This window comes from Salvelinus alpinus, chromosome 33 (genome assembly GCF_045679555.1).
Source record: "Salvelinus alpinus chromosome 33, SLU_Salpinus.1, whole genome shotgun sequence".
NCBI lineage: Eukaryota > Metazoa > Chordata > Actinopteri > Salmoniformes > Salmonidae > Salvelinus > Salvelinus alpinus.
This window is the reverse complement of record NC_092118.1, coordinates 25,817,219-25,843,247: the sequence shown is the minus strand read 5'-3', so window position 1 is coordinate 25,843,247 and position 26,029 is coordinate 25,817,219. Positions and strand designations below refer to the sequence as shown.

Sequence of the window (26,029 nt, the reverse complement as noted above, 5' to 3'; positions counted from 1 at the left end):
ATGTTGATGTGGACTATTTGAGAGTGGCTGAGAGTAGGGGCAGCGGGAGTTGAGGACGTTGATGTGGACTATTTGAGAGTGGCTGAGAGTAGGGGTAGTAGGAGTTGAGGATGTTGATGTGGACTATTTGAGAGTGGCTGAGAGTAGGGGCAGCAGGAGTTGAGGACGTTGATGTGGACTATTTGAGAGTGGCTGAGAGTAGGGGCAGCAGGAGTTGAGGACGTTGATGTGGACTATTTGAGAGTGACTGTGAGTAGGGGCAGCAGGAGTTGAGGACGTTGATGTGGACTATTTGAGAGTGACTGTGAGTAGGGGCAGCAGGAGTTGAGGATGTTGATGTGGACTATTTGAGAGTGACTGTGAGTAGGGGCAGCAGGAGTTGAGGATGTTGATGTGGACTATTTGAGAGTGACTGTGAGTAGGGGCAGCAGGAGTTGAGGATGTTGATGTGGACTATTTGAGAGTGACTGTGAGTAGGGGCAGCAGGAGTTAAGGACGTTGATGTGGACTATTTGAGAGTGATTGTGAGTAGGGGCAGCAGGAGTTGAGGATGTTGATGCGGACTATTTGAGAGTGGCTGAGAGTAGGGGTAGTAGGAGTTGAGGACGTTGATGCGGACTATTTGAGAGTGGCTGAGAGTAGGGGTAGTAGGAGTTGAGGACGTTGATGTGGACTATTTGAGAGTGACTGAGAGTAGGGGCAGCAGGAGTTGAGGATGTTGATGTGGACTATTTGAGAGTGACTGTGAGTAGGGGTAGTAGGAGTTGAGGATGTTGATGTGGACTATTTGAGAGTGACTGTGAGTAGGGGTAGTAGGAGTTGAGGACGTTGATGTGGACTATTTGAGAGTGGCTGAGAGTAGGGGTAGTAGGAGTTGAGGACGTTGATGTGGACTATTTGAGAGTGGCTGAGAGTAGGGGTAGTAGGAGTTGAGGACGTTGATGTGGACTATTTGAGAGTGACTGAGTAGGGGTAGTAGGAGTTGAGGACGTTGATGTGGACTATTTGAGAGTGACTGTGAGTAGGGGCAGCAGGAGTTGAGGACGTTGATGTGTACTATTTGAGAGTGGCTGAGAGTAGGGGTAGTAGGAGTTGAGGACGTTGATGTGGACTATTTGAGAGTGGCTGAGTGTAGGGGCAGCAGGAGTTGAGGACATTGATGTGGACTATTTGAGAGTGGCTGAGAGTAGGGGTAGTAGGAGTTGAGGACGTTGATGTGGACTATTTGAGAGTGGCTGAGAGTAGGGGTAGTAGGAGTTGAGGATGTTGATGTGGACTATTTGAGAGTGACTGTGAGTAGGGGCAGCAGGAGTTGAGGACGTTGATGTGGACTATTTGAGAGTGGCTGAGAGTAGGGGCAGCAGGAGTTGAGGACGTTGATGTGGACTATTTGAGAGTGACTGTGAGTAGGGGCAGCAGGAGTTGAGGATGTTGATGTGGACTATTTGAGAGTGACTGTGAGTAGGGGCAGCAGGAGTTAAGGACGTTGATGTGGACTATTTGAGAGTGATTGTGAGTAGGGGCAGCAGGAGTTGAGGATGTTGATGCGGACTATTTGAGAGTGGCTGAGAGTAGGGGTAGTAGGAGTTGAGGACGTTGATGCGGACTATTTGAGAGTGGCTGAGAGTAGGGGTAGTAGGAGTTGAGGACGTTGATGTGGACTATTTGAGAGTGGCTGAGAGTAGGGGTAGTAGGAGTTGAGGACGTTGATGTGGACTATTTGAGAGTGGCTGAGTGTAGGGGCAGCAGGAGTTGAGGACATTGATGTGGACTATTTGAGAGTGGCTGAGAGTAGGGGTAGTAGGAGTTGAGGACGTTGATGTGGACTATTTGAGAGTGGCTGAGAGTAGGGGCAGCAGGAGTTGAGGACGTTGATGTGGACTATTTGAGAGTGGCTGAGAGTAGGGGCAGCAGGAGTTGAGGACGTTGATGTGGACTATTTGAGAGTGACTGTGAGTAGGGGCAGCAGGAGTTGAGGATGTTGATGTGGACTATTTGAGAGTGACTGTGAGTAGGGGCAGCAGGAGTTAAGGACGTTGATGTGGACTATTTGAGAGTGATTGTGAGTAGGGGCAGCAGGAGTTGAGGATGTTGATGCGGACTATTTGAGAGTGGCTGAGAGTAGGGGTAGTAGGAGTTGAAGACGTTGATGCGGACTATTTGAGAGTGGCTGAGAGTAGGGGTAGTAGGAGTTGAGGACGTTGATGTGGACTATTTGAGAGTGACTGAGAGTAGGGGCAGCAGGAGTTGAGGATGTTGATGTGGACTATTTGAGAGTGACTGTGAGTAGGGGTAGTAGGAGTTGAGGATGTTGATGTGGACTATTTGAGAGTGACTGTGAGTAGGGGTAGTAGGAGTTGAGGACGTTGATGTGGACTATTTGAGAGTGGCTGAGAGTAGGGGTAGTAGGAGTTGAGGACGTTGATGTGGACTATTTGAGAGTGGCTGAGAGTAGGGGTAGTAGGAGTTGAGGACGTTGATGTGGACTATTTGAGAGTGACTGTGAGTAGGGGTAGTAGGAGTTGAGGACGTTGATGTGGACTATTTGAGAGTGACTGTGAGTAGGGGCAGCAGGAGTTGAGGACGTTGATGTGGACTATTTGAGAGTGACTGTGAGTAGGGGTAGTAGGAGTTGAGGACGTTGATGTGGACTATTTGAGAGTGACTGTGAGTAGGGGTAGTAGGAGTTGAGGATGTTGATGTGGACTATTTGAGAGTGATTGTGAGTAGGGGCAGCAGGAGTTGAGGATGTTGATGCGGACTATTTGAGAGTGGCTGAGAGTAGGGGTAGTAGGAGTTGAGGACGTTGATGCGGACTATTTGAGAGTGGCTGAGAGTAGGGGTAGTAGGAGTTGAGGACGTTGATGTGGACTATTTGAGAGTGACTGAGAGTAGGGGCAGCAGGAGTTGAGGATGTTGATGTGGACTATTTGAGAGTGACTGTGAGTAGGGGTAGTAGGAGTTGAGGATGTTGATGTGGACTATTTGAGAGTGACTGTGAGTAGGGGCAGCAGGAGTTGAGGACGTTGATGTGGACTATTTGAGAGTGGCTGAGAGTAGGGGTAGTAGGAGTTGAGGACGTTGATGTGGACTATTTGAGAGTGGCTGAGAGTAGGGGTAGTAGGAGTTGAGGACGTTGATGTGGACTATTTGAGAGTGGCTGTGAGTAGGGGTAGTAGGAGTTGAGGACGTTGATGTGGACTATTTGAGAGTGACTGTGAGTAGGGGTAGTAGGAGTTGAGGACGTTGATGTGGACTATTTGAGAGTGACTGTGAGTAGGGGCAGCAGGAGTTGAGGACGTTGATGTGGACTATTTGAGAGTGACTGTGAGTAGGGGCAGCAGGAGTTGAGGACGTTGATGTGGACTATTTGAGAGTGGCTGAGAGTAGGGGCAGCAGGAGGTGAGGACGTTGATGTGGACTATTTGAGAGTGACTGTGAGTAGGGGCAGCAGGAGTTGAGGATGTTGATGTGGACTATTTGAGAGTGACTGTGAGTAGGGGTAGTAGGAGTTGAGGATGTTGATGTGGACTATTTGAGAGTGACTGTGAGTAGGGGTAGTAGGAGTTGAGGACGTTGATGTGGACTATTTGAGAGTGACTGTGAGTAGGGGCAGCAGGAGGTGAGGACGTTGATGTGGACTATTTGAGAGTGACTGTGAGTAGGGGTAGTAGGAGTTGAGGACGTTGATGTGGACTATTTGAGAGTGACTGTGAGTAGGGGTAGTAGGAGTTGAGGATGTTGATGTGGACTATTTGAGAGTGACTGTGAGTAGGGGCAGCAGGAGTTAAGGACGTTGATGTGGACTATTTGAGAGTGATTGTGAGTAGGGGCAGCAGGAGTTGAGGATGTTGATGCGGACTATTTGAGAGTGGCTGAGAGTAGGGGTAGTAGGAGTTGAGGACGTTGATGCGGACTATTTGAGAGTGGCTGAGAGTAGGGGTAGTAGGAGTTGAGGACGTTGATGTGGACTATTTGAGAGTGACTGAGAGTAGGGGCAGCAGGAGTTGAGGATGTTGATGTGGACTATTTGAGAGTGACTGTGAGTAGGGGTAGTAGGAGTTGAGGATGTTGATGTGGACTATTTGAGAGTGACTGTGAGTAGGGGTAGTAGGAGTTGAGGACGTTGATGTGGACTATTTGAGAGTGGCTGAGAGTAGGGGTAGTAGGAGTTGAGGACGTTGATGTGGACTATTTGAGAGTGGCTGAGAGTAGGGGTAGTAGGAGTTGAGGACGTTGATGTGGACTATTTGAGAGTGACTGTGAGTAGGGGTAGTAGGAGTTGAGGACGTTGATGTGGACTATTTGAGAGTGACTGTGAGTAGGGGCAGCAGGAGTTGAGGACGTTGATGTGGACTATTTGAGAGTGACTGTGAGTAGGGGCAGCAGGAGTTGAGGACGTTGATGTGGACTATTTGAGAGTGACTGTGAGTAGGGGCAGCAGGAGTTGAGGATGTTGATGTGGACTATTTGAGAGTGACTGTGAGTAGGGGTAGTAGGAGTTGAGGATGTTGATGTGGACTATTTGAGAGTGACTGTGAGTAGGGGTAGTAGGAGTTGAGGACGTTGATGTGGACTATTTGAGAGTGACTGTGAGTAGGGGTAGTAGGAGTTGAGGACGTTGATGTGGACTATTTGAGAGTGACTGTGAGTAGGGGTAGTAGGAGTTGAGGACGTTGATGTGGACTATTTGAGAGTGACTGTGAGTAGGGGTAGTAGGAGTTGAGGATGTTGCTGTAAGAATGCAGTGGCTCTGTCTCTACCATGCTGACACAAAGATGACATCACAAATCACAATTCCGATGAAGGGGCTGATTCATGGAGCTGTGGGTTGGTAGGTGGAGTCAGGCAGGCACTGATATACGGTACAATGATCCATAGAAGTGGGACCGTCCTTACCCTGGGGTTTCCATCCCTTAATCACTAACCACACTACTGGAAATCGTAATAAACCATTTACGGGTAAATCCAATCAATTCCACTACTAAGTGTTTCCCACTAAGCTTTAGTGAGTGCAGGCCAGTGGAGATGGGACCCCAGTGCAGATAGGAGGAGGAGGAGAAGGGGAGGATGAGTTGGACTCAGTCGACTACCAGTCATCCATCCTGGACTCCTACCTTGTACTTCTCAGTAAGTAAAGTGTTTGTGAGGAATCCCACCTCGTTCTTTTTATTCTCCCCGACAAACAGCGCAGCCACATGGGCCGGCAGCACGTTCTCCAGGAGCAGGCGGTTCAGGTTCTCCCTGGTCTCGATCTCATCCTGCTCCGTACGGTTCTTGTTCTTCAGAAGGAAGTCCTGGCGGAAGCATGACTCATTCTACAGGACAGAAGTGATGTGGTCATTTAGTAGTAAAAGGAAAGGGGTAGGTGAAGAGAGGGCCAACAAAGAAGAGAAAGGAACATGTCCTGACCTGTTGTGAGATGATGAGCATGGTGACCAGGAACAAGGTGATGTAAATGCAGCTCATCACCTCAGGGTGTTTGACCAGCCCCAAAGCTCTCAGGATGGTCCCAGAGTCCTCAGTTCTGGAACACAGAGCTCAGGGGTTAGAGGTAATCTAAAGTAAAGCTCAGTATAAACCCGGCTGGATATAGTACCAGGTGTTTTATGCACAGTACAGAACAGGGTTGGGGTCAATTCAGTATTCAATTCAGTAAGTGGATTGAAATTCAATTAATGAATTGAAACAACCTTCATAGAAAACAAATGCGCAATTTTCAGAAATGACTTAATTATATATACAGTGGGGAGAACAAGTATTTGATACACTGACAATTTTGCAGGTTTTCCTACTTACAAAGCATGTAGAGGTCTGTAATTTTTATCATAGGTACACTTCAACTGTGAGAGAAGGAATCTAAAACAAAAATCCAGAAAATCACATTGTATGATTTTTAAGTAATTAATTTGCATTTTATTGCATGACATAAGTATTTGATACATCAGAAAAGCAGAACTGAATATTTGGTACAGAAACCTTAGTTTGCAATTACAGAGATCATACGTTTCCTGTAGTTCTTGACCAGGTTTGCACACACTGCAGCAGGGATTTTGGCCCACTCCTCCATACAGACCTTCTCCAGATCCTTCAGGTTTCGGGGCTGTCGCTGGGCAATACGGACTTTCGGCTCCCTCCAAAGATTTTCTATTGGGTTCAGGTCTGGAGACTGGCTAGGCCACTCCAGGACCTTGAGATGCTTCTTACGGAGCCACTCCTTAGTTGCCCTGGCTGTGTGTTTCGGGTCGTTGTCATGCTGGAAGACCCAGCCACGACCCATCTTCAATGCTCTTACTGAGGGAAGGAGGTTGTTGGTCAAGATCTCGCGATACATGGCCCCATCCATCCTCCCCTCAATACGGTGCAGTCGTCCTGTCCCCTTTGCAGAAAAGCATCCCCAAAGAATGATGTTTCCACCTCCATGCTTCACGGTTGGGATGGTGTTCTTGGGGTTGTACTCATCCTTCTATTCCTCCAAACACGGCGAGTGGAGTTTAGAGCAAAAAGCTCTATTTTTGTCTCATCAGACCACATGACCTTCTCCCATTCCTCCTCTGGATCATCCAGATGGTCATTGGCAAACTTCAGACGGGCCTGGACATGCGCTGGCTTGAGCAGGGGGACCTTGCGTGCGCTGCAGGATTTTAATCCATGACGGCGTAGTGTGTTACTAATGGTTTTCTTTGAGACTGTGGTCCCAGCTCTCTTCAGGTCATTGACCAGGTCCTGCCGTGTAGTTCTGGGCTGATCCCTCACATTCCTCATGATCATTGATGCCCCACGAGGTGAGATCTTGCATGGAGCCCCAGACCGAGGGTGATTGACCGTCATCTTGAACTTCTTCCATTTTCTAATAATTGTGCCAACAGTTGTTGCCTTCTCACCAAGCTGCTTGGCTATTGTCCTGTAGCCCATCCCAGCCTTGTACAGGTCTACAATTTATCCCTGATGTCCTTACACAGCTCTCTGGTCTTGGCCATTGTGGAGAAGTTGGAGTCTGTTTGATTGAGTGTGTGGACAGGTGTCTTTTATACAGGTAACGAGTTCAAACAGGTGCAGTTAATACAGGTAATGAGTGGAGAACAGGAGGGCTTCTTAAAGAAAAACTAACAGGTCTGTGAGAGCCAGAATTCTTACTGGTTGGTAGGTGATCAAATACTTATGTCATGCAATAAAATGCAAATTAATTACTTAAAAATCATACAATGTGATTTTCTGGATTTTTGTTTTAGATTCCGTCTCTCACAGTTGAAGTGTACCTATGATAAAAATGACAGACCTCTACATACTTTGTAAGTAGGAAAACCTGCAAAATCGGCAGTGTATCAAATACTTGTTCTCCCCACTGTACATGTTTTATTTCTTCCTGAATTGAAAAGTAATCTACCCCAGGCCTGGTGCACAACACATGCTATAGTACTTGTTTTCATTGAGTTGGTTGTAAAGCATGCGTCCATAGCAGCTGAAGAGACCAGCCTTGGCGCTGAGGATGATGATGTAGTAGGCTGTGGAGGCCAGGGTGAGGAAGACCACTTTGAGCTCAAAGCTCACCCTCAGGAACACTCCACAAGCTATGAGAGCCAGGATACAGCTGAACACAGAGTACTGAGAGAGAAATAGAGAGAGAGAGATAGAGAGAAAGAGAGGGAGAGTGAGGAGACGGTGAAAACCATCAATGGAAAGTGCCAGTTCTTAATTTCGATGTTTATTATTTGTAATTTATTATTTTTATGTGAAATGGCTGAGTATATATTTGCAAACAACAATAAAAACACTGAAATGGAAAGTATAATTTCATAACTGTGTGTTGCAAGCGTGCCGTGCTCTATCAGCTGAGCTACAGAAGACCTGTTAGTGAGGGATATTGAAGGCATCACTCACCGGCAGGTAGAACAGGCTGCCTGGATGCTGCTCACTGGAGTTGTCAGATCGAATCAGATCAGGGTTACCATTGATATCACACGGTGACTTCGTCTGGATGAAGCACTAGAGGGAACAAGATTTGATTGACAGTCAACCGCTAAGTGGGTCTGACTGAAAACAAAAAGGCTGTGAAGCATGTGTTATTGGCATGTCTGTTGATGACTTGATGTTCTTCTTACAATAAGAAGCTAATGCTCTTGTTGCTATTAAAAGTTTATGTAATTGCATGTACACGTGATGGCATTCTGTTGTCTGTTTAATCAGTGAGAGAGTGAGTTGTTGCGTTAACTTACCAGGTTGAAGACTGCTAGGATGATGATGACCGCAGTGGTGATAGTGACCAGAGGGAGGCGCACACACGGCCTCTTGACCACTGCCTCGGACACAGCAGGCAGCCACTGGCAGGACGACAACTTCTCCGGAAACAACCGCTGAGGGATGGGAGGAGCGAAGCATCCAAAAAATGTGATCATATTACTCCAGTGCTAGCCTCCCTACACTGGCTTCCTGTTAAGGCAAGGGCTGATTTCAAGGTTTTACTGCTAACCTACAAAGCATTACATGGGCTTGCTCCTACCTATCTTTCCGATTTGGTCCTGCCGTACATACCTACACGTACGCTACGGTACCTCTAGTGGTGTGGGGGCTGTGCTCTGGCAAACTGGGTGGGGTTATATCCTGCCTGTTTGGCCCTGTCCGGGGGTATCAACGGATGGGGCCACAGTGTCTCCTGACCCCTCCAGTCTCAGCCTCCAGTATTTATGCTGCAGTAGTTTATGTGTCGGGGGGCTAGGGTCAGTCTGTTATATCTGGAGTACTTCTCCTGTCTTATCCGGTGTCCTGTGTGAATTTAAGTATGCTCTCTCTAATTCTCTCTTTCTCTCTCTCGGAGGACATGAGCCCTAGGACCATGCCTCAGGACTACCTGGCATGATGACTCCTTGCTGTCCCCAGTCCACCTGGCCGTGCTGCTGCTCCAGTTTCAACTGTTCTGCCTGCGGCTATGGAACCCTGACCTGTTCACCGGACGTGCTACCTGTCCCAGACCTGCTGTTTTCAACTCTCTAGAGACAGCAGGAGCGGTAGAGATACTCTTAATGATCGGCTATGAAAAGCCAACTGACATTTACTCCTGAGGTGCTGACTTGCTGCACCCTCGACAACTACTGTGATTATTATTATTTGACCATGCTGGTCATTTATGAACATTTGAACATCTTAGCCATGTTCTGCTATAATCTCCACCTGGCACAGCCAGAAGAGGACTGGCCACCCCTCATAGCCTGGTTCCTCTCTAGGTTTCTTCCTAGGTTTTGGCCTTTCTAGGGAGTTTTTCCTGGCCACCATGCTTCTTCACCTGCATTGCTTGCTGTTTGGGGTTTTAGGCTGGGTTTCTGTACAGCACTTTGAGATATCAGCTGATGTAAGAAGGGCTATATAAATACATTTGATTTGATTTGATCCAGCCATGGGAGAGGAGGAGTGGATAGCAGGGGGAGAGGGGAAGGGATGAGTGTGTATGTGGGGGGGTGAAATGCATGGAAGAGAAGAGGTGGATAGGATGGGAAGACGGGGACAGGTGAGTGTGTATAAGTGGGGAGGGGATAAGCGAGCATTAAGATAAGCGAGCATGTGACATTGATGACATCATCCATGTTGAGACAATGTGTGACTTACTAACACAGCAGCACTGAATGTTCAGTCTATTTTCAGAAAGACAGGATAATACACTGAGTGTACAAAAAAATTAGGAACACCTGCTTTTTCCATGAAATAGACTGACCAAGTGAAAGCTATGATCCCTTATTGATGTCTCCTGTTAAATCCACTTTAAATTAGTGTAGATGAAGGGGAGGAGACCTGGTTAAAGAAGGATTTTTAAGCCTTGAGACAATTGAGACATGGATTGTGTATGTGTGTCATTCCGAGGGTGAATGGGCAAGACAAAATATTTAAGTTCCTTTGAATGGGGTATGATAGTAGGAAGGTGTTCCTAATGTTTTGTACACTCGGTGTATCTCTGACTAGTGAATGTAATAACTACACTGCCTGTCTCTCTGCACCATGGCATTGAGATGGTATGCACCAGCTGTTAATGACCAAATAACAGCAACGTACAGCTTCCTGGGGATAGATGGGGGAAAAAACAGGGATAGATGAAATAGCTTATGCAACCTAGGCAGAAAGCGTGTTTCCACTGTCACAGTAATAAATACACACAGTACACACAAACCCCACCCCCACACACAGTCAACTAAGCTTTGCCCTGTACAGAAATAGGGCTTGTTGTGACCTAAGCCTAAAACTCCCACTGACCTGCAGGTGACCTGCGAAACAGATGCCCAAGGTCAACAGGAGGACACAGGCCAGCACTCCAAATGACATTCCCAACATTTTGGAACTGAGGGACGGGAAGGGAAAAGATCCAACACTGAATCCCAAATAGTTCAAATACTGGTTGTCATGCCATTATTGTTTCCATGGTTTAAGAGGAAAACTATTATTACTACCGTACCTGGCAATAGCAGTTGAGAAATATGTTTCTTATAGCCACAAGGGAAAATCACTCACTCTTTTGTCACAAACATCTGAACCACAAAGATGCAGAAGAAGATGAAGGTGGCACAGCCGATGTAGTGCTTGAACATGGGCAGATCAATGGCTCGGTACTGGGGAGGAAAGAAGAAGTCATGTTTGAACCTCTCACAAATACTAAGAACACAGTTTTTACAGTATGTATAGTGCATTTGGAAAGTATTCAGACCCCTTGACTTTTCTCACATTTTGTTATATTACAGCATTATTCTAAAACTGATTAAAAAATATATTTCTTTATCAATCTACACACAATACCCCATAATGACAAAGCAAAAACCGTTTTTTAGAAATGTTTGAAATGTTATTAAAAATAAAATAAAACAATTTTTACATAAGTATTCAGACCTTTTACTCAGTACTTTGTTGAAGCACCTTTCGCAGCGATTACAGCCTCGAGTCTTCTTGGGTATGAAGCTACAAGCTTGGCACAACTGTATTTGGGCAGTTCCTCCAATTCTTCTTTGCAGATCCTCTCAAGCTCTGTCAGGTTGGATGGGGAGCGTCTCTGCACAGCTATTTTCAGGTCTCTCCAGAGATGTTTGATCGGGTTCAAATCCGTACTCTGGCTGGGCCACTCAAGGACATTCAGAGACTTGTCCCGAAGCCACTCCTACATTGTCTTGGTTGTGTGCTTAGAGTCGTTGTTCTGTTGGAAGGTGAACCTTCGCCCCAGTCTGAGGTCCTGAGCAGGTTCATCAAGGATCTCTCTGTAATTTGCTCCGTTCATCTTTCCCTCGATCCTGACTAGTCTCCCAGTCCATGCCGCTGAAAAACATCCCTACAGCATGATTCTGCCACCACCATGCTTCACCGTAGGGATGGTGCCAAGTTTCCTCCAGATGTGACGGGCTGTAATGTGTCATCCAAGCGGGCTGTCATGTGCCTTTTATTGACGAGTGGCTTCTGTCTGGCCACTCTACCGTAAAGGCCTGATTGGTGGAGTGCTGCAGAGATGGTTGTCCTTCTGGAAGGATCTCCCATCTCCACAGAGGAACTCTAGAGCTCTGTCAGAGGGACCATCGGGTTCTTGGTCACCTCCCAAGACCCTTCTCCCCCGACTGGTCAGTTTGGCCAGGCGGCCAGCTCTAGGAAGAGTCTTGGTAGTTACAAACTTCTTCCATTTAAGAATGATGGAGGCCACTGTGTTCTTGGGGACCTTCAATGTTGCAGAATTTTTTTGGTACCCTTCGCCAGATCTGTGCCTCAACACAATCCTGTCTCGGAGCACTACGGACAATTCCTTCAACCTCATAGCTTGGTTTTTGCTCTAACATGCACTGTCAACTGTGGGATCAATTTAATTTACCACAGGTGGATTACAATCATTTGTAGAAACATCTCAAAGATGATCAATGGAAACAGAATGCACGTGAGCTCAATTTTAAGTCTCATAGAAAAGGGTCTGAATACTTATGTAAAAAATGTGTAATAAATGTGCTAGAATTTCTACAAACCTGTTTTTGCTTTGTCATTATGGAGTATTATGTGTAGATTGATGAGGGGGGAAAATTATACATTTTAGAATAAGGCTGTAACGTAACAAAATGTGGAAAAGGGAAGGGGTCTGAATACTTTCCAAAAGCACTGTAAGAACACGTGCGGTCTGTGTAGGCTAATCGGAGATATCAAGAGATTGAACCAAATAAATAGATTCTGATATAACATTTAACATGTTGTAAGGGTTAGGAACTAAAATTTCAAGTATGAATGTTTTTCTTTATACTGTATCTTACATAAAGGCTCTTGACATTGCCATTGTACAGATGTACCTGTTGTATATTAGGACAGTAAGGCTCCTTTCCACAGTGTATGAAGACCATAGAGTCTGTCAATTGGTAGTTACATGTAGTCATTCCAGAGACAACTGATGTCTTCATATTGTATCTATAAGGTTCTAGAGATTTTCATTGTGGAAATGTACCTACTACAGTGTATACTAGGACAGCAATGCTCCTCTCAACGGTGTCTAGACAGCTCTGAGACAAACACTCACCTGTTTCTCCAGCTCTTTCTTAGGGAACCACACAGCCAGACTGCTAATCTCCTCAGACTTCACCCACTGCCTGGATGTCACACGGGGAGAGAGCGTGAGGAAGAGTGTGTGAGAGAGTGAGTGGGTGTGTGTGAGAGCAAGCTCTCTATTTTTACAACTCAATATGTAAAATACATTTTCAGATAGCTTTGACTCGTCTTTGTCAATATTATTCACAATTGGCGAAATAATACTTTTCTCAAGGGATATGTTGGTGGCTAGGAAGATTAGATAACATTAGACCCTTAATTCTGAGTTTATGCTTAAGCTTGTGGTCCTACCTAGTGACTAATCTCAGAATGTCCTTTGACTATTTAGTGACTATTGAGACTCACTTGCTGCTGAGCTCATCGATGGTGGTGGTCATCTCATTGTGCAGCTCCTCATCAAACTTGCTCTTCTGGGACTTGTTCCTGTAAAACACTCAGACAATAAGGAAGAGGTAGACTAGCAGACACACAGACAAAGACCGACAGACACAGACAGACAGACAGACAGACAGACACAGACAGACAGATACCGACTGACAGACCGGACAGATACCGACTGACACAGACAGACAGACCAGACAGATACCGACTGACACAGACAGACAGACACCGACTGACAGACCGGACAGATACCGACTGACACAGACAGACAGACAGACCAGACAGATACCGACTGACACAGACAGACAGACCAGATAGATACCGACAGACCAGACAGATACCGACTGACACAGACAGACCGACAGACCAGACAGATACCGACTGACACAGACAGACAGACAGACCAGACTGAGGCCGACAAAGACAGAGACCGACAGAGACCGACAGAGACCGGCAGACACAGAGACCGGCAGACACAGAGACCGGCAGACACAGAGACCGGCAGACAGACAGAACCCGACTGACACAGACAGACAGAACCCGACTGACAAGACACAGACAGAGACCGACTGACAAGACACAGACAGAGACCGACTGACAAGACACAGACAGAGACCGACTGACAAGACACAGACCGACTGACACAGACAGACAGACAGACCAGACTGAGGCCGACAAAGACAGAGACCGACAGAGACCGACAGAGACCGGCAGACACAGAGACCGGCAGACACAGAGACCGGCAGACACAGAGACCGGCAGACACAGAGACCGACTGACACAGACAGACAGAACCCGACTGACAAGACACAGACAGAGACCGACTGACAAGACACAGACAGAGACCGACTGACAAGACACAGACAGAGACCGACTGGCAGCACACAGACAGACAGACAGACAGACACAGACAAACAGATCGACACGCAGACAGACACGCAGACAGACCGACCGACCAACATGCAGACAGACAGATTGACCGACATGCAGGCAGACCGACGCGCAGACCGACCGACACGCAGACCGACCGACACGCAGACCGACCGACACGCAGACCGACCGACACGCAGACCGACCGACCGACACGCAGACCGACCGACCGACCCGCAGACAGACAGACCGACCGACCGACCAACATGCAGACAGACAGATTGACCGACATGCAGGCAGACAGATTGACCGACATGCAGGCAGACCGACGCGCAGACCGACCGACACGCAGACCGACCGACCGACACGCAGACAGACTCACCGACACGCAGACAGACAGACTGACCGACACGCAGACAGACAGACCGACCGACCCGCAGACTGACCGACACGCAGACCGACCGACCGGCAGACCGACCGACACGCAGACAGACAGACACGCAGACAGACACGCAGACAGAAAGACCGACACGCAGACAGCAGACAGACCGACCGACACGCAGACAGACTGACCGACACGCAGACAGACTGACCGACACGCAGACCAACCGACACGCAGACCGGCCGACCGACTGACCGACCGACCGACACACAGACAGACCGACATGCAAACAGACACACAGACTAACCGACCGACCCGCAGACTGACCGACCGACCCGCAGACTGACCGACCGACCCGCAGACTGACCGACTGACCGACACGCAGACAGAAAGACCGACACGCAGACAGAAAGACCGACACGCAGACAGACCAACCGACGGACATGCAGACAGACATGCAGACAGACCGACGGATACGCAGACCGACCAACCGACACGCAGACAGACCGACCGACCCGCAGACAGACCGACCGACCGGCAGACAAGCACGCAGACGGACTGACCAAGATGCAGACGGACCGATACGCAGACCGACCGACACACAGACAGACCGACCGACTAGCAGACAGACCGACACGCAGACAGACCGACCGACTAGCAGACAGACCGACACGCAGACCGACCGACACGCATACACAGACCGACACGCATACAGACAGACCGGCACGCATACAGACCGACCGGCACGCATACAGACCGACCGGCACGCATACAGACCGACCGGCACACATACAGACCGACCGACACGCATACAATACAGACCGACCGACACGCATACAATACAGACCGACCGACACGCATACAATACAGACCGACACGCAGACCGACCGACACGCAGACCGACCGACACGCAGACAGACCGACACGCAGACAGACCGACACGCAGACAGACAAATGGATGGATGCTGGTAAACCAGCCAAGATCATGCAGGTTATTCAGTCCCAGTGCTGTGCAGGGAGGCAACTGGTTTAGGCCATTCTCAGCATTAGTGGAAACAGAGAGAAGGTTTGTGTGTGTCATTCATTCTATAGTGTGTGTATGTGCAGGATGTTGTGTGTGTTAGTTGAACTTTGGTGACTGAACAGTAGTCTCCCAGCAGTACCCATGCCTCACCAGGAAGGAAACACACACACACACACACACAGACAGACATAGACACACACAGACAGACACACACACAGTGTTTATAACAGCACATAACTCCAGTGGGAAAACAAAAAGACACACTTTAAACACTAGGGAGTGGTTACTATGCCCTGCTTGCTTTGTAAAGGCGTGGGAATCCCTGTGATGCCCTGTTATACAGAAGAGGGAGGCAGCTCTAGGCAGGATGGGTGGGTAGGGAGAAGTGTTAATCCAGAAAGAAGGGTTGGAGGTTAATGGTGCTGGTGAAACATCAAGATTCTCCTCCTCCACTCAGAAGGGAGAACTTGCGTTGTGAGCCAGGCTGGCACCACTCACTTATAGGTGCTGAGCGGAGGGGCGGGCGAGGAGAAGGGCTCCTCTACAGACTCATCAAAGCTGTCAGGGACCAACAGTGAGAGATAGACACATTCAACATGGTGACATCGTTTTCGCTGTATGTTGTCGCTGACTGTTGTGTGTTTTATGTGAGGATTCATGTGTGTTAAAACAACAAATGTCAGTCTTCGTAGAATGGATCAATATTAATAAAGCTTGTATTGTAACTGAATAAATAAACTATTTTGTTTTTATTAAACATGACATGATGAGGGACTGTAACTGACCAAATGAAAGAACATAGGAAGGGCCACCGACCGTATCAGAAGCAACACAGCCGGTTCCTGTTAAGTGTCCATTCACAGTATCGGTGCCCACTAGAACCACAGCCGAGACAAAAGGTCTTACGGGGCAATTTTCTTATTTCACTGTCCTATCTACTGCACTCACATGTGGTTCAGCTTTTGTCAGTAATGGGGAAAAAGAGACAACTTCTAAGCCCTTTGCGACCAAACTTGACCTTATAAAAAGTAAATGTGTTTGTGTTTTTACAGTGGGGCAAAAAAGTATTTAGTCAGCCACCAATTGTGCAAGTTCTCCCACTTAAAAAGATGAGAGAGGCCTGTAATTTTCATCATAGGTACACTTCAACTATGACAGACAAAATGAGAAAAAAAATCCAGAAAATCACATTGTAGGATTTTTTATGAATTTATTTGCAAATTATGGTGGAAAATAAGTATTTGGTCAATAACAAAAGTTTATCTCAATACTTTGTTATATACCCTTTGTTGGCAATGACAGAGGTCAAACGTTTTCTGTAAGTCTTCACAAGGTTTTCACACACTGTTGCTGGTATTTTGGCCCATTCCTCCATGCAGATCTCCTCTAGAGCAGTGATGTTTTGGGGCTGTTGCTGGGCAACATGGACTTTCAACTCCCTCCAAAGATTTTCTATGGGGTTGAGATCTGGAGACTGGCTAGACCACTCCAGGACCTTGAAATGCTTCTTACGAAGCCACTCCTTCGTTGCCCAGGCGGTGTGTTTGGGATCATTGTCATGCTGAAAGACCCAGCCACGTTTCATCTTCAATGCCCTTGCTGATGGAAGGAGGTTTTCACTCAAAATCTCACGATACATGGCCCCATTCATTCTTTCCTTTACACGGATCAGTCATCCTGGTCCCTTTGCAGAAAAACAGCCCCAAAGCATGATGTTTCCACCCCCATGCTTCACAGTAGGTATGGTGTTCTTTGGATGCAACTCAGCATTCTTAGTCCTCCAAACACGACGAGTTGAGTTTTTACCAAAAAGTTCTATTTTGGTTTCATCTGACCATATGACATTCTCCCAATCTTCTTCTGGATCATCCAAATGCTCTCTAGCAAACTTCAGACGGGCCTGGACATGTACTGGCTTAAGCAGGGGGACACGTCTGGCACTGCAGGATTTGAGTCCCTGGCGGCGTAGTGTGTTACTGATGGTAGGCTTTGTTACTTTGGTCCCAGCTCTCTGCAGGTCATTCACTAGGTCCCCCCGTGTGGTTCTGGGATTTTTGCTCACGGTTCTTGTGATCATTTTGACCCCACGGGGTGAGATCTTGCGTGGAGCCCCAGATCGAGGGAGATTATCAGTGGTCTTGTATGTCTTCCATTTCCTAATAATTGCTCCCACAGTTGATTTCTTCAAACCAAGCTGCTTACCTATTGCCGATTCAGTCTTCCCAGCCTGGTGCAGGTCTACAATTTTGTTTCTGGTGTCCTTTGACAGTTCTTTGGTCTTGGCCATAGTGGAGTTTGGAGTGTGACTGTTTGAGGTTGTGGACAGGTGTCTTTTATACTGATAACAAGTTCAAACAGGTGCCATTAATACAGGTAACGAGTGGAGGACAGAGGAGCCTCTTAAAGAAGAAGTTACAGGTCTGTGAGAGCCAGAAATTTTGCTTGTTTGTAGGTGACCAAATACTTATTTTCTACCATAATTTGCAAATAAATTCATTAAAAATCCTACAATGTGATTTTCTGGATTTTTTTTCTCATTTTGTCTGTCATAGTTGAAGTGTACCTATGATGAAAATTACAGGCCTCTCTCATCTTTTTAAGTGGGAGAACTTGCACAATTGGTGGCTGACTAAATACTTTTTTACCCCACTGTATATACAATATGTGTAACATTAAGTAGACTTACAAATCGCTTAACATTTACTGTACAGTCACTGATCTGTTGTTTGCATTTGGTAATTCAAAAAAAGAACTGGCTTCCTAAATACACCTCCACAACCATAAACACCCACTGTATCAACAGACTGATGCATAGCAGGAGTACCACTCCAGTAAGGGGAGTCTGACGTCACCACTCTGACATGATGCCAGTTCAGGGCTCTTGTTAACATATAAACAAATGAACTCATCCTCTCTGTGTTCTCAGACTTGGCCTTCCTTACCTCTCAGTGATCTTCGAGTGAGCTGTGCGCAGAGGGATGTCCTAGAAACATTTAAAAAACAACTGTTGTTAGACACATCGTGCGTAAAACAGCAAGAAGTAAAGCAGCATGTAAATATGCCATCAACAGTCGCAACAGTCTTCCACAGGAAATACTGATGCTTGTGGCAATACATTTCAACCTGTTATGCTTGATGTGTAAAGTGGACTATTTCTGTTAGAGGAAGTATGTCTGGTAATCTTTTCATCAGTTATAATGCAGTGGCCCCCCAGCCGTCACTCACCTTGCAGCGTGATTTTCCATTGACCATGGTGTCTGTGGTGTACCCCTCTCTGCTCTGTAGGTGGGCGAAGGGTTTGACGGCGCCCCAGGACTCCAGGTAACGGGTCATTCTCACTGACGCCCGCATCTTCAGCCCATCATTCACACGCGGCTTGGGCATGCTGCGGCTGTTCAGAGCCTGGTCCTTAGACTGATGACACACACACATGTTAACGAGGAGTACAGTCTCACATATACACATAAGGCCCTTGTCAGGGATTCTGGAGGTAATACATTAAATGAGGTAGCTCACCCGAGGATCGATGACAAGGTATGTCTGTATGTTGAGCTCCTTCAGGTAGGCATCTCTTAGCCCACCGTTCCCCTCCTCTACCTCATAGGCCTTGTTCAGGTGCTTCAGGGTGGCCTCAGTGATGTGGACACGCCTGATCAAGACAAAGATGGGGGTTTCTATTAGTAAAATGGACTTACTAGGACTAGGTTACCACTAGTAACTTAATAATGAATGCCACCATTAGGATTAAAGATTTACCATACATGGTTAACTCAACTACTAACATACCCAGGTAAGCCTCCAGACTCCATATAATTGGCCAGGGTGACATCATGTGACCAAACGTCAAACTGCCACTTGCGGAGGCCAATCACACCGCAGAGCACATTGCCGGAGTGAACGCCCACTCTCATGTTGATGTCCACACCTGTGGCCTCGCGCACCTGTCTGAGGGGCGGGATCAGAATATGTCAGATGTGTGTGTGTGTATGCACTTTGGTTTCCCTGGGATTCCTTCTTATTGCTTTGACATCAGAGCCAGCTGAACAAATCAACTATTTCCTTGTTGTCATAACATGCGCACACATGCATATTGACGCCACACATACTCACCACATGCGCTGCTGCTACAGTCTATTATCTATCCTGTTGCCTAGTCACTTTACCCCTCCCTATAAGTACAGTACATAACTACCTTGATTACCTCATACCCCTGCACATCGCTTCAGTACTGGTACTTCCTGTATATAGCCATGTTATTACCTCGTACCCCTGCACATCACCTCAGTACTGGTACTTCCTGTATATAGCCATGTTATTACCTCGTACCCCTGCACATCGCCTCAGTACTGGTACTTCCTGTATATAGCCATGTTATTACCTCGTACCCCTGCACATCGCCTCAGTACTGGTACTTCCTGTATATAGCCATGTTATTACCTCGTACCCCTGCACATCGCCTCAGTACTGGTACTTCCTGTATATAGCCATGTTATTTTTACTCGTTATTGTTATGGACTGTGTATTTATTCCTTGTGTCACTATTTCTATTTTGTATTTCATTTATCTTTAACTCTGCATTGTTGGAAAAGGACCCTTAAGTAAGCATTTCACTGTTAGTCTACACTTGTTGTTTACGAAGCATGTAACAAATGAAATGTGATTTGATTGTCCAACAGGGCAGAGAGGAGCCATGATAAAGCCTTCCTTTGACAGACCCTCCAAAACACCTGATTATAGAACTAACTCACTATCATAACCATCATTGACCCACACAACTCATATCAACACCTACTACTTAGGCCAGAAAGTCCCCCTTGCATTATACAATAACACTACCCTCCCTACCTGACTTACACATTTTATATACTATACACTATTTATCTCACAATCTAATGAGAATACATGTTGCTAAAGTCCTGTAACTAACCAGAAGGATCACATGTTTTAGTAATTGTTTTCCCCCCAGAAGGCCTTGGGGCTCCTCTGAACTCACTTGATGGCCTCACACATGTCCAGACCCATCTTCACACAGTTCTTGGCATGCATGGGCAGGGAGACAGGCAGGCCAGACACACAGTAGTAGCAGTCTCCCAAAATCTTGATTCTCATGCACTCGTTCTCCTGAAGAATGAAACAGAAAAATACCACAGACCATGAAGACCATCCAAGAAGCAGACATGTCAACTGGATTTAGCATTAACACAAACAAGGTATCAGAAGTTCTCCTGAAGAACCAAACACACAACACATCCATACGTGTCCAGCCCAAGAACTACATGTACTTGTTTTTAAGTATCTGTGATGATCTGCGTCATGAAACGCACTCTATAAAATAAATATATTATTATTTGAATTATTATGATGAAGCAAGTACTGATTAATACCACATAACAAGTGGATTATGCATTACCACACTGTCATCTTATCGTAATAAACGTAAAAGTGTAGGTAAATATGAAATAAAAGCTGAAAAGTCTGTGTTAATTTAACTAAAGGTGCAAATATTACAAATTATTAACTCACCTTTGCAATCTGGTCAAACTTCCCAAACAGCTCGTTGAGCATGATGACCAGCTCCTTCGGAGAGCAGTCGCTGGCCAATCGGGTGAAGCCCACAATGTCAGCATACAGAATACTGCAAAAACAGAAAAGCCAAGGGTGTGTTCATTAAGACACACAGCTTGCAAAATAAAACAAAAAGCATTCATTATTGGACAAGTTTAGATAGTCCCTCCCTGTTGCACATAGTTTCCAAGCATTTTCTTGCGATTCATGCTTACTGATCACGACCGACTCAGGACATATGAGGTCAAGACATCAGTGTCATAATGATGTCTGGCAGCATGATGTGTAGAGAAATCTGTTGTCTGCATGGATACGGCCAGGCTGGGCGCTACACTGATTAATCCCTCTGATGTTGTTGTATCACTAAACAAGGGTGTCATTGTCAGATAACGGTTGACTCCTGGGGTGTTGAAATGGAGTGGGGCTAAATGATTACAGCTGGAGGTCCTATCCTGGGTGAGCAGTAATCCTAGGGGCTAGAGAGGAGGTGAAGACTGAGTAGGAGGGAGATCGTGCTAAGGGGTTTGGCTCTAAGACATAAACTACAGCAGTGTTTTCCCTATATTCATTTAGCAGCACCGTTGCCTCCACTCCAAAAGATATGATTACAAATATATATATATATATATATACAGTACCAGTCAAAGGTTTGTACACACCTACTCATTCCATGATTTCTTTATTTTTACTATTTTCTACATTGTAGAATAATAGTGAAGACATCAAAACTATGAAGTAACACATGGAATCATGTAGTAAACAAAAGTGTTAAACAAATTGCAGGAAACTAACTGTAAAATGTTCTCTCCGTCCATGGCAAAATGTATAGAATTGCATGAAGTCAAAAACATAAAATTAAAACATAAAATAAATTGTCTGTAGCCAAGAGGACGGCCACTAAAATGTTTGTCATTGGCCACGTCCACTAACACCCCCACAATGCTAACTTTGCCACAGCTGCTGAAAAAATAAATCATAGGGGAAGCACTGCACTGGAGGGAAGGGGAAGCACTGATTGGAAGTGCTATAAGCTTGTTGTGAGCCCTATCCTCCACACAGAGCACCTGACCCAGGCCACCACACATCCAGCCGCCACAGCCTAATCACTGGCTCATTACCAGGGCTCAGAGGGCTAACTGTTGCCAAGGTCAGTCCTCATTAAAGTAACTAACATTAGCCTGTTGCTCGCCAAGCAGACCAGAGAACCATGGCTGCCCAGTAACTCTGACTGACAACAACCAGGTGTTTCCTTGGAAAGAACATGTCTAATGACAAGCATGTCTTGTGTCATTACAAGGATCAAATGGGGAGGTGGTTGGGCTATAATTCACAGTAACACCAAAGGGCTTAAAGGAGGATTCACACACTAGCCGAGCCACAGCAGCACATGATACAGTCTTTGATCTTCACAAGGTCTTCTCATATCAGACAGTTTAAATGCCTTTCATTTTCTATGAAATCATATTTATTACGAGCCTAAACTTATCAACAAATCAACCAGGTAGTTACAAATGTCAGTTTGTCAGGCTACTGAGAAGATCGAAGAGTGTTGCTGTGTTGACCTTAATTTGGGCAACAAATGGGTTCCCTCTCTCTCCAGGAAGGTAGAAGGTACAGTACAGTCTGTAAGCAATTTCAGAGTCTAAAACTTAGGGCATCTATTGAGCCATCTGCCAAGGTTCACTGGATAGGCTACAAAGCCAATGTCTGTCAGCACTTTCTAAATGAATGCCCATAAAACAAAAGGCCTCATCTGGGTCAATGCTCAGCTAACACTGTTGTGCTAAATTCCATGAGAACTGACTGGGCATTGTGAGTGTAAATAGACCTCCCAGAGCAGGGATGGGCAACTCCAGTCCTCGGGGCCAGAGGATATCAGGGGAAATTAAATTAATACAATTAGAGAACACAAACTATACTAACTATTCAAAGCACAAATGCAACATATGATTGAACCCAGTGTTTTACCCAAGGCTCAGACTTTTGTTTCCATCTTTGCGGGCGGGTCTCACTGAGCCATGGATCCGGCGGACCTGCTCTTACTTGGGGCCAAAGCCAGGCCACTGGTACTTTTCAGCCTGCATTTACATAACAATGGCTAACTGTGAACTTTAACACCTTCTCACAAAGAAACTGATTCTGCTCTTCTCAAGTCCCTAGCTATGGAACCACAATTTCTAAATAAAAATAAAAATTTGTCACATGCGCCGAATACAACAAGTGTAGTAGACCTTACAGTGAAATGCGTACTTACAAGCCCTTAACCAACAATGCAGTTTTAAGAAAATACAACAAAAAAAGTATGAGATAAGAATAACAAATAATTAAAGAGCAGCAGTAAATAACAACAGCGGGACTATATACAGAGTCAGTGTGCGGGGGCACCGGTGTCGAGGTAAGATGTACATGTAGGTAGAGTTATTAAAGTGACTATGCATAGATAATAACAGAGAGTAGCAGCAGCATGGAAGGGGGGGGGGGGGGCAATGCAAATAGTCTGAGTAGCCATTAGATTAGCTGTTCAGGAGTCTTATGGCTTGGGGGTAGAAGCCATTTAGAAGCCTCTTGTACCTAGACTTGGTGCTCCGGTACCACTTGCCGTGCGGTAGCAGAGAGAGCAGTCTATGACCAGGGTGGCTGGAGTCTTTGACCATTTTTAGGGCCTTCCTCTGACACCGCCTGGTATAGAGGTCCTGGATGGAAGAATTGGCCCCGGTGATGTACTGGGCCGGTCCCTAGTATACCATAAGGGTGTTTACACTTGTGTAACACTAGTGTTCAAGTCGAAAAGCAGAAAAAGAGCCAAAAAGTAAAGGCAGGGAAAGAGAAAATCAAAGGCTAAAGCCAAAAGCGGAGTTTCATTCAAGAGAACATTTCGGTTGGAGAAATATTTTCCATGTGTGTTATTTGGTAGACTGAAAACCGTGCTTAGTTTGACAGACAATGAGTGACATGCAAAGGATAGGATTCTACTGTGTTTCTTAGTAATTTTCTTAGAATATAACAGGTAATTTCAACATGCTGTATGTTTCTCAGTCATATTCTTAGTCCTTGACAGGCTATTGTTGTACTGTACCTGACGTTCTCGTGTCTCTTGACGTAGAGACTGTGGAAGTTGTTGTCTTTGACGAGTCGTTGCTGCTCTTCTTTGTCCTTGCAGTCTTGCAGACGCTCCATGATGGCCAGCTTCATCTTCATGGAGATGTAGACCGGCAGCACAGACTGCAGCAGGTTCTCCTACGCAGGCACACACACGTTAGCATCAACACACCACACCCACCCAACCACACACACTGTCCGATAGACACAGGGTCATGAACCCATCCAATCTGGGAGAAACCCAATCTGAGTATCAACCAGCTGTCAGAGTGTCTTGCTGATCTGGTAACTCCACTAACAAGGGCCCCATTCACTTAGATTACTGTTAAAAGCTTTATAATCATTGTGCTGCCAGTCTGGTTGTACAGCCAGTCAACAGACAGATAGAACATTGCATTGAGAGCCTCTGGAATGGAATAGAGTCAGGTGAGATGGGAATCTAAGAAGTTAATAAGGAGATGTCTCAGGAAATCATTCTTCAATCCCTATTGACCCCATCATAATTCCTGTTCACCCTTATGATGCGATACTGAGACACCGGACTACTCTCTTTTCTCTCTGGTTTGGCTGCATCCATGGGGGGGAAGTTGCCCCTAGGTACAGATCTAGGATCAAATCCTAACCTTAACCATTAGTGGAAGAAATGTAAAACTGACCCAAGACCAGTGTCAGGGGGCAACTGGTTAAACCTACATACTCTCCCAGATAGATTACCACCTCCTGGTTCAAATGACTGGGGCAGGGTTTCCAGTAAACCGTAAAGCATGGAAAGTCATTCTGCACAAAGTGGCCTTGATTTGGTTCAGTCAGCTCAGCTCTGTGCTGTAATTGATCTGGCAGATTCTATCTGACTGGGTCTAGAGAACAATGGCATAGTGCTCAGCGTTGAGACCCATTTCAAACCCTCCCTTCTCTCTTCTCTTTATTTATGGTGCCTGTGCTCTTTGGCTAACCCCTGTGGAACTGCTCCTTTTTTCGGGCTCAATACAACAGAGTAGAACAGAGCCGGTTCAAATGTTAACGATTATATCATTCCATTCTGTCCTGCTAGGCAACATAGCAGCCAGCGGCCTCGTCTCTCTCACGGAGTGTGGTGTCATTTCCTAAGCAACTATTATTACAAATGAAAAGAATTATGGTTAAAAAGCCATTTGAAACAGACACCCGTTTTTACTCACGAAGCACACACAGACATCTACTTAAAAAATCATTACAATGAAATTTAATATGAGGGGGATTTGATCATTGTAATGAAAAAAACAAGCTAGAAAACAACAAGGCTGCTGGTCTTAAATGAAGTAAAAAATGGACCAGTGCTATTATGACAAAACATTTTAGCCTTACACTATTAACTTTTATTAGTCGTTCATACTTCCTGTACTCAGTCGGGTCAGCCTCTGTTCAGAAAGAGACACCAAAAGCATCTTATTCAACCAGACCATGATTTCCAGGATTTCTGATACACTGAGAGATTGCCCTCGCCAAAGAGGTTTCTAATCTCAAGGGTCTTTCCTTAAAGGTTAAGTAACTAAATCAAGAAGATAGCAGAGTGTCTGATAAGATGTTCTCACCTGTTGTCTCTTTTCTATCTCCAGCTTCATGCGGATGCCCAGACATCTGAGTGTATCCTGGAAGGTCTGTCTTAGTGCTCTCTCCATCAGGACCTTATGGAAGGCCCCCACCACACTGCCACACAGAAACACCACCGCATTGGACAGCAGCTGGGGACAGAGGGACAGACATTACAACCTAGCTGCACAGCATAAGCATTTTATTGTCTGTTTTCAGAGAAATGTGCCTTACGCCTTAAAAACTCCTTACAGGACATCAAAAACACAATCTCATTGAAACATACATGACACGAGTCGCACAGTTTTCTATAAACAGGAAGTATCTAAAGCACAACATTGTGAACATACATAACGTTGTGCATCACCAGGAGATCATGTATAATTGTTACTAACAGCATAACTAATAACACACCTGATTGGCCAGAAAGGGGCTGGGATCTTGGGTGTTGAAGACAGTGAGGCGTAGAGTGAGGACCATGATGTGAGAGAGTGAGGAGATCACACTGAGCACCACAGCATAGCACATCTGGAAAGGCAGCATGGTGTACACTGTGAAGATGATGAACAGGAAGAAGGGAACCTACAGGAGAAAAG

The 26,029-nt window shown here is 46.0% G+C and overlaps 1 protein-coding gene across 5 annotated transcripts in view; it reads right to left on the bottom strand.

Moving 5' to 3' along the window:
- Positions 1–26,029, bottom strand: part of LOC139562977 (adenylate cyclase type 2-like) — an 85,236-nt gene that overhangs the window by 8,613 nt on the left and 50,594 nt on the right. For 2 of the 5 annotated variants that reach the window (XM_071381197.1, XM_071381198.1), the window contains 19 exons: positions 25,848–26,015; positions 25,436–25,585; positions 23,842–24,002; positions 20,724–20,835; positions 20,194–20,321; positions 18,987–19,145; positions 18,717–18,849; positions 18,426–18,614; positions 18,143–18,183; positions 15,699–15,758; positions 12,889–12,966; positions 12,515–12,584; positions 10,495–10,592; positions 10,240–10,324; positions 8,217–8,354; positions 7,882–7,986; positions 7,421–7,605; positions 5,413–5,527; positions 5,118–5,318 (listed from right to left, as the gene is read on the bottom strand). In XM_071381197.1, coding sequence (XP_071237298.1) covers positions 5,118–5,318; positions 5,413–5,527; positions 7,421–7,605; positions 7,882–7,986; positions 8,217–8,354; positions 10,240–10,324; positions 10,495–10,592; positions 12,515–12,584; positions 12,889–12,966; positions 15,699–15,758; positions 18,143–18,183; positions 18,426–18,614; positions 18,717–18,849; positions 18,987–19,145; positions 20,194–20,321; positions 20,724–20,835; positions 23,842–24,002; positions 25,436–25,585; positions 25,848–26,015 — 2,376 coding nt within the window. The remainder of the gene's footprint in view (positions 1–5,117; positions 5,319–5,412; positions 5,528–7,420; positions 7,606–7,881; positions 7,987–8,216; positions 8,355–10,239; positions 10,325–10,494; positions 10,593–12,514; positions 12,585–12,888; positions 12,967–15,698; positions 15,759–18,142; positions 18,184–18,425; positions 18,615–18,716; positions 18,850–18,986; positions 19,146–20,193; positions 20,322–20,723; positions 20,836–23,841; positions 24,003–25,435; positions 25,586–25,847; positions 26,016–26,029) is intronic. The other 3 variants (XM_071381199.1, XM_071381200.1, XM_071381201.1) reach the window with 3 other exon arrangements.